Source organism: Astatotilapia calliptera, chromosome 16 (assembly GCF_964374335.1).
Source record: "Astatotilapia calliptera chromosome 16, fAstCal68.1, whole genome shotgun sequence".
Lineage (NCBI taxonomy): Eukaryota > Metazoa > Chordata > Actinopteri > Cichliformes > Cichlidae > Astatotilapia > Astatotilapia calliptera.
Window position 1 is genome coordinate 2,756,362 of NC_137437.1, and position 9,043 is coordinate 2,765,404.

The following is a 9,043-nucleotide window of genomic DNA, read 5'->3' on the forward strand; positions in this document are numbered from 1 at the left end:
CTATGCTAATAAGTCATGTGGAACTTTATGGTGGTACCTTAATATAAAGTGTTAACACACAGTTAATAAAACAGGTGTGATAACTACATTTCCTGATTTACTACTATTTTGTATGTTTGTTGCACTTAAATGTTTAGATTATCAAACAAATGTAAATATCAAAGATAGCACAAATAAACACAAAATGCACGTTTGTTATCGGGAGATTATAGCCTATAATTATAGCCTTGCTTGAATCACTGCAATCATTGCTAAACAACGACAGAATAAATGTTCCTGCTGGTAATTACTTTAACAATAAACTCCTATATTATAAAAGATAAAAGAATAAGAAAAGTAAGACGATCACAACATTCATTGATCATATTGCATTAACTTTGTATTGCCTGCCAAGACGCCATCAGACAAGCTGGTCAAACTAAGTCTAGCAGCACGGTGAACAATTCGGCAGCCTCAGAAGTGCAAAGTTCCCGCTTGCACTTAATAAAATGGTAGAAGCTTGCTAGAGGAAATGGCATTGGTGCATGACCTTACATTGGATGTTGTGTAAGTATAAAATGACAGCACACACTTTTATACTCTGAACAGGTCAATGTTCAATAGACTCTAATGATCTCACAAAGTTAACTGCCTCCCAAGGTGGGTTAGCAGACCACACACACAGTGGGGCATCAACTTATCTAATCACAGTATCATTAACTGTAGAGGAACACAACTTCAGACAAAATGCATTGAAGGTGCTCGGTTACCTGTACGCTAATGTGCATGAATGAGGCTGAGCATTACAGTAATCTAATGGTGAAGTCTTTTCTATAGTTTTATACCTCTATTGCAGAAAGTTGAATTTCAGAAAATCTAACTACATAATTTGACACAACACCATGATCTGATAAATCTCCATACAGAAAGAGGTTCATGTCAAACCTGTTTTTAGCCACAGAATTCCAGAGAATTGCTATGACATTTGAGAAAACAGTTCATTTTGCAAAACAATCTTTTAGGGCATAGGTGTCAAACTCTGGCCCGCGGGCCAAATTTGGCCCGCAGCCTAATTACATTTGGCCCGCGAAGCCATACCAAATTATTATTAGAGCTGGCCTACTGGTATTATACAGCTAATGTATATATTGTTTAGTATTAAGCTTTGCTTGTTCCATATTCAGTTTTTCAGCAAAACGTGTTTGAGTCAATAAGAAAAGATTCATTCTTATATCTGGAGGAATAAATATATTTCAATAAATATATTTCAATAAATATTAACGTTAGCCCGCGACTTTGTTCCAGTTTTGAATTTTGGCCCACTGTGTATTTGAGTTTGACACCCCTGTTTTAGGGGGAAAATAAAAATGAAAAACGTATAAAAACCTGGTTGCATAAATATGCACTCTTAAACTAATGCTAATAATGTGTTTTTGCAAAAGGCTGTCAGTAACAAAGTGCCTAAATAAATAATTTCAAATTGTTTCTTTGCTCAATTGTCTTGGGAGAAATTCCCTTGAGAAACAGACGAGAGATGAGAAACTGCAAGTCCTGTGGAGTCGCATTAATAAGCTAAACTCGTTTCTGCTTAATATTTATTTAGTAAATAGACATACTGTAGGTGTAGTAATAACATCAACATTTTATTAGTATTTAATCAACATTCGCCAAAAGAGTTGTGAGAAACGAGCATATTTTTGCAACATTTCAAAGACTACTTTATAGAAAATGCTATAGTCATGTTACTTGTAGTTTATTTACTTCATGTGTTTTCAGGGTTTTTTCTTGGTTAGTAAGAGAAATCTAGCCTGTTTTTGAGCTTGGACAATAGTGTATTAAAGCCATGTTCAGTATCTGAGGTGGAAATGCAAAGCGTGTCACATGAACAATGAGTAAGCTTCCACATCTTTCATTCTTCCATGTTGTTTTTAACATTTTTTCCTCCTCACAGCTGTCTGCTAGCCTCTGTCACCATTTTCTGCCCCTACAAAATGTAGGGGTAGGACTGTGATTTGTTTCTCTTGCCCAATTATTTTTTTTCTTTCAGTTACAGATGCCTTCTGTGTGTTATGACTTGCCTGGGGAGGGGCACATTTTCAGATTCTTCTTTTTTTTCTCTGAGCATATTAGAGGGACAGTAAACACTTTAATAATCTCGTAACAGAGAATGACATGACAACTCCATCAATGGAGGTGTAAATCTCAGTAAAAAGTGTAGCCTCATGAGCAACTTTTCCAGCTCCATATCAATTAGGTTCTGATATTTCTCTGTGTGTTTAGTCTCATAATGGTGATTCAAATCATAATCATTAAACACAACAATCTGCTCTCCACAAACCAGATGTGGGCTTCTAAATAAATAGAAGTCCATATCTGGTTAAAAATAGAGTACAAAATAATGAAGGTCAAAACATAGACACCAAAAACTTTCACACTTTAATGGAAACCATGGAACTTGGAGGAACACACAAGGCACACAGCAAGAAGAAGGATGTGACAGAACAGAGGCAAATGGAGGTCATCAATACACAAGAGGAGGGCAGAGTGAAGACAACTGGGAACTACAGCTGAACTCAGTCTAACTAATGAGACAAGGAGACAATAGCTCACAAGAGGACCTATCAAAATAAAACAGGAAGTAATAATCCCTGGCACCAGGACTAAAACATACTAACCTGACAGAACTAAACAGTGAGCACAGAGACAGGGTGCTAGCTAACCAAAGCATAGGGACATAGGGACACAACAATGGGGACAGAAAGGGATACAATCACAGAGACAAGACTAAGATGGACTACACAAAAACAGAAACTAAGATCATCTTCAGAAGAGCACAGAAAACAAAACTAGGGAACAATCTAAAACTCCAAAGTACAAGATATAGAAATAGATCATAAATCATCTCAAATCCTAAAAGAAACCAAATCATGAGACCACAACATAAATTGAAAATTCTGGGACGAAGACCCAGAACCATGACGGTGTGCTGAACACTGGGGGAGTCAAGGTCTCTGTCTAAATAAATAAATAAATAAATCTGGGTAAATTTCCAGATGATTAAACATGCAACTATTTTGCTGATAATAACTGAAATGAGTAAAGAAAACCAACAGCCTATTTATACAAGATAATTCATAATTTTATTGGGGGGGCTATATTGGTTGGGTCTGATTATTGCGGGGGTCACAACCCCCCTAACTCCCCTGGAAATTACGCCCCTGTGGATCCATGAATAGATTTATCAGAACCTGTCTCAGTGGATGAGTGACTGAGAAGACGTCATTCTTTAGGAGTGGAAACATCGAGAAAAAAAACGACGGAGCCTTAAACAGGGATTAAGAAGTGAATATAAAATATGTACACTTACAAAATAGTAAGTGTCTACATGCCAGCCAGCGGTGTTAGGGCCTTCATCTTCCATGACCTAAAGCATGTTCTTGGCCCGTGATGTAAAGTGACTTTGACATTCCTGTGCTAGAGTAACTGCCTGTCTCCTGGAATTCCCTCCATGCTGTTGAGACTGTGCTGGGAAAGATGCAGCAAATTTTCTGATAATGGCATGTTTTGATATCTGCTTGAGGCTGTGCTGGCAGACATAAACAAAAATACTTTGAAAGACACAGCAAACCTTCTGGTAATCAGAAAGAATCAGAGTCAGAATCAGAGTTGTGTTTATTGGCCAAGTATATGTGCAGACACATACAAGGAATTTGGTTCCGGTAGATGGTGACTGTTTTGCTCTGTGATCCTGGAGGAGTTGGGCTACCAGACTATACAGATGTCCAAGGTTTGCTCTGAAGTATTGCACTCGTCTTGTGCTGGGGTGATGTGTGTGTGTGTGTTCAGTACCGCGACGGCTTGTCAAAAGAAGCTGGTCCTGGTTTGGATGAATGTGCAGCATCTCCTAGAGGGCTGCAGTTTGAACAGGTGAGATGCAGGATGAGTGGAGCGTTAGACGGTCTTCTTACAAATGCTATTTCTTCTGTGCACTGTGAAGTATTGCAGACACTGCTGTGCCTTCCTGATTATGGAGGAGGTGTTTACAGTCCAGGAGAGGTTGGAAGAGATCACGGTGCCCAGGAATGTGAAATCCTGGAGTCTCTCCACAGGGTCATCATTTATGTAGAGGTAAAGGTGGTCTGCTCTGTGTCTTCTGAAGTCCAGGATCATCTCCTGTGTCATTGTGGTGTTCACTGTCTACTCAACATAATGCAGACAGATTCATTACATCGTCTCTGTGGCAGAGTCATCATCATCACCTGCAAACTTCCCTATGGTCTTGCTGGTGTAAGCAGGTCTGCAGACAGAGGTGTAGAGGCTGTAGAGCCATAGGCTCAACATACACCTTTGTGGGGAGCCAGTGCTCAGCAGAGGAAAGGTGTGGACTGAGTTTGGAAGGTTGCTAAAGAACCAAGAGCAAGTGGGAGGGGGGAATCCCAGTTCAGACAGTTTCCTGACCAGGATGTCAAGGCATGAGACAGTTCTTCTGCATGGGTCTGCCCTCTGAAGTAGGTGATATGCTAGATGCCCTGCCACACCTGCCGAGAGGGCGAGAAGGTCCTCAGTTCAACTCCACCATCTGGCCGGGGCCTTTCTCTGTGGCGTTGGCATGTTCTCCCCGTTTTGTTTTCTCTGGGTACAGTCCACATGCAGGTAGTGAGATTAGGTTAACTGGTGATTCTAAAGTGTGTCTCTCTCTATGTGTTAGCCCTGTGTGAGGTTGGTGACCTGTTCAGGGTGTACCTTGCCTCTTGTACTATAGTAGCTGCAATAGGCTCCAGCCTACCTCTGTTCCCATCCCAAGAAGCTGATCTCAGTGTCCCATTTGTTTAACTTCATCTCTGTCGCTGAAGACGTCTGTGGAAAATTAACTGGAACCACACTGGTCAGGACTTCCTCCCAGAACAGACAACAAATCGATCATCACTGTCTTCCTGTTCCAACATATTTTCCAGGTCAGAAAGTCTCGTTATTTGCTAAACACATTCCTCTCCGCACTCAGTCAAGGGAACTGTCTCCCAGTTTCACTGGTTTCAGTCAGTCATAAATCCCGTCACATGCATCTCAAATTACCCAGAAATATGAACATTTGTAAGTCTTGCAATGTATCGAGGGTTAAACCAGTCTGTTCCAGCCGTCTGTGACCTCTGGCCACTACCTGCCTACTCTGTGATGAGGTTACTGGATGTTTGGCCTGTCTCGTGGACTGGGAGGGGTATAGTCCAGAAGAGAGATCCTGGGTGCCTCGGCCATTCAATTGAATTTATATAGCACCAAATGACAAGAGTGCTGCAAAACACTTTATATTATAAGACAGAGAACCAACAATAATAGAGAGAAAGCCCAAACAATCATATGACCCCCTTTAAGCAAGCACAGTGAAAAGGAACAACTTCCTTTTAACAGGAAGAACCCTTCAGCAGAACCTGTTGGAGGTTTGTCTCCCAAATCCAAAATGGGGCTATAAACACATAATGTGTCACTTTCTATGTGACATATATGATCATTGACTTTTCGGTGAGTTGGCTATAAGTCACGAGGATAGTGATGACTAATCAAACACTGCATTCCTTTTTCAAATGTGTCTTTTATATCCAAGATTAACAGCTGATGACGGAAGACAGTAAATGTGACTGTAGAGTGGTGGGAACGAACTTACGCTCTACTCTCTTTTCCAACATTGTGAGACGGTTGGTGACCTCAGTCTTCAGCTTGTTGATTTTGAATGCCCTGCAGACACATGGAAGTAGGTGGGAAATAGGAAATGGAGAAGTTGTTAATGAAAATGGAAAGGCCACCATCTGGGACTCTAAACCAAACAATCAAAATCAAATCAACAATTAACAGCTTCTAAAAAAGTCACTAATTAAAGGTGAAAATCTGCCACCATCCTGGCTCATTTGACCCAGCGCTTTGCTTTTTAATCTATTTTGATATTTATGTTTAAGTTCATGCAGTTATCTTTATCTCATCTATTTTGCCTAGTTTGCCCAGTTATAGTTTATTTTCTGTTAGATTCCTCTTGTGTCTTCGGCCCTTGTGTTTATGTCCTTGTCTCCCGTCTTCTCCTCTTGTTTACATGTTTTCCCTCAAGTCCCTTTCCATCCATCATGTGTGTGTTTCCGCACCCATCATGTTCAGTTTGTGCGTGCTTATGTCTATGTCTCATCTCCAGTTCCCTTTTTCCTCTGTGTGTATTTATAATGTGCGTATTCCTCGTCAGTTTGTTATGTTAAGTCTGTGTGTCTTAGACTGTCATGTGTCATGTGTTCATCTTTCCTCTTTTATTTTGAAGAGGTCTAGTGTCCCATGTTCATTGTGTTTAGTTCTACTTCCCCTGTGGCATCATTATGTTCATTCCACCCAGCTGTTTCCACATGTGTTTGCCCTGATCACATCCTGTGTGTCCTTGAGTCTGCATTTATTCCTTGACTGATTGTCTGCTATCCTGCTATGCTCACGCCATGTTTTCCAGGATTTCATGTACTTATGCCAAGTCTTCACAGTTCATGTTTTCATATTCACTTTCAGGGTTTCTTATGTTTATCCTTAGTTCACCCAGTTTAATGTAGTGTTTAGTTTTGCTTTCAGCTCTTGTTTTGTACAGTTAAAACCAGCCTGTAATAAAACGGCTCGCTTTCAGTTAATATTAAGCTTATTTCCATGCTTTGTATTGTTTGCTTTTGTGTCCCCTATTCTCCACTCCACACAGTCTCCTCACTGAGACAAAGTCTCCCTTTCAACCTGAAATTACACTGTGGTGTCATGAGGACAAATAATTGTGTCATGGTCCAAATACTGATACCGAACTGCACATTCCTGCACTGCTCTACTCCATATATTTACTTCTAATGTCTACAGTAAGTATATCTTCAAAGATTAAGGTGCTTCAAGATTTGGCATGACTGCTCCAGCTTGACAGTTCATAAAGGAGCGAGGGAGCTCATGGAGAAGCTTAATGATCAATGAACAGTTATGTTTACACATAGTTTTTGTCTTAGTAAGAGCAAGAGTATTTATATTCTTGTGAACGTGTTCACATTAATCCATATCCATTGTTTATTCATTTTTGGCCTGTCGCTGTATTTTAACTCTTTCAGGTGCCCGTCTTCATACCTCATCTGTCATAAGGAAGCACATGCAGAATGCTACATAGATACATAAACATGTTATTGTATTAAAAATGTGACAGTAAGTCAAATAATGTTAAATATTCTTCTGCTCGTCTTAAAACACAGCAGGTGCAAATTCACTGCTCACAGCAAATTTATTTTCAGACATGAAGATCCTTTATTTCAGCTTCAGACTTTGACAAACCACCAAAGCCCTGCTCTACTGCAGAATTACAGCACTAACAACACTGCGTAAATGTTTCATTGGCTTGAAAATGACATGAGAGCAAAAGCAGCAGAATCATCTGTGGAACAACAAGTGAAAGTTCAAAGAGGCAGATACGGATGAAGAGATACGACGACAACAACAGATAACTAGCAGTAACATTAACAAGTTGCAGCTGCTGTTAACTCGAGGTGGGGTTATAGCCTCGTTGAATTAATACAAAGTGAAGAACATGAAAGAAAAGCCACAGCAGTTATAAAACCGACATTTTCATCATTCTGTTTCAGGTTTTGGAGATACAAGGTTTTCTGTTTTCTGGACAATGCTCTACAAAACCCCCAAGCCAAGCTAATTGAAAGAAGGAATATAAAAGACGGTGTTAGAACAGAGTGTAAAGAAACCATTTACAGTAAATTTAGACTGAAACATGCGCACTCACCTATCTGCTTACTTTGAAAACTGCTCTGCTGCTCGCGTCAGTACATTCTGAAAGAGTTCCTCTTTATCTGAAGAGAGAGTAGGCATGGAGCGGTGTTACGTACTACCCCCTCCCACCCCAGCCCCCCCCCCCCCCCCCCCCCCCCCACACACACACACAGACTGAGGGCTTAGTGTAAACAACTTCAGTCCACTCAGGGAGAATATTTCATTGTGAATACAAAATGCAGCGAGAAGAGCTGTGCATGAATATTTAGGATAAATACACACTCTCTCTTTGCGTCATACAGGCACGAACACACAGAGATTGTGTAAACCAGTCACACAGGCCAAGCAACAAAAGGCAGGGGCAGAACAGATAAATAAAGTGTGTCCTCTTCCCTTTGGCTTAGCTGTTGGTGACTAACATAGTGTTTGAAGACAACAGAGACTTACTGACAGCTTAATGTGTTAACAAGCCACTTCTGATTCCTCTTACCGCACAGTGGGAACAAGCAGGATGTACAAACAGAGTCCTGTTACTGCCTTAAAGCTCCAGCATTGTGGGCAAAGTTCAAAGCCACAGGCCAATAAACTAAGCGCTACAAGAAATTGTAAAAAAATCCACTCAGGTCATTGCAGACAGGAGACTTGTTAACAGCATTGCTCTGTGTGCTTAGTTAAACTGTTTCAGCTGAAGTGATTGGAAAGACGCCTCAGCTGAAACATGGTGGAGCATGCGTGTCTAGATGAACCCAGTGTTTAGTGTGTGTGAGCGAAAACTCAAACACACTGCTTCATCATCGTGTGGAGACAGTCACAGCTCGCGCCATGTCAGGGGTGACAAAAGATGTTAAATGAAAAGATCTTCTGTAACGTTTCATCAACATCTCATGTGTGAGCACAACAGTAGTTTATTCCAACAGTTTCACACGTGGGCTCAAGTCGCACAAGAAAAGCAAAACTGACACTTTTTTCACTCGTCTGCTGTGGGACTCAACCTCTCCACAGCACGAAACACTCGTCAGCTACAGCAGCAGAGATGTGACTTAGTGGCCTTATTATTATTTTTTTAAGTGCTACTAAAGTGGTTAGTTATTAACACAGGAATAACACACGTGTGACTCCATATTGTAGTGGTTTGCACATTTGCCTAACAGGCAAAGAGTCAGTGGTTTGATTCCAGCCCCAGGTGTTGTGGTAGGAAGGGCGTCTCATATAAAACTCTGCCAAACCACAACAAATAGCTGAAAGCAGCTTTTAAAAAAATCTAATCTGCAGGCAGAATGCACAAGTTTCAACAGCATAT

General features: G+C 40.7%; 1 protein-coding gene across 3 annotated transcripts in view; it reads right to left on the reverse strand.

The window, feature by feature from the left end:
- The window catches only part of pde9aa (phosphodiesterase 9aa), a 28,198-nt gene extending 20,354 nt beyond the window's left edge, over positions 1–7,844 (reverse strand). For 2 of the 3 annotated variants that reach the window (XR_013902341.1, XM_026144683.2), the window contains exons 1-2: positions 7,769–7,843; positions 5,639–5,709 (exon numbers count right to left, since the gene is read on the reverse strand). Coding sequence is in view for 2 of the 3 variants with exons in the window: in XM_026144683.2 (XP_026000468.1) it covers positions 5,639–5,709; positions 7,769–7,842 (145 nt within the window). In the remaining variant the exon portion in view is untranslated. Of the gene's footprint in view, positions 1–5,638; positions 5,710–7,756 lie in introns of all 3 variants that reach the window. The other variant, XM_080290829.1, reaches the window with a different exon arrangement.
- Positions 7,845–9,043: the final 1,199 nt, after the last annotated feature.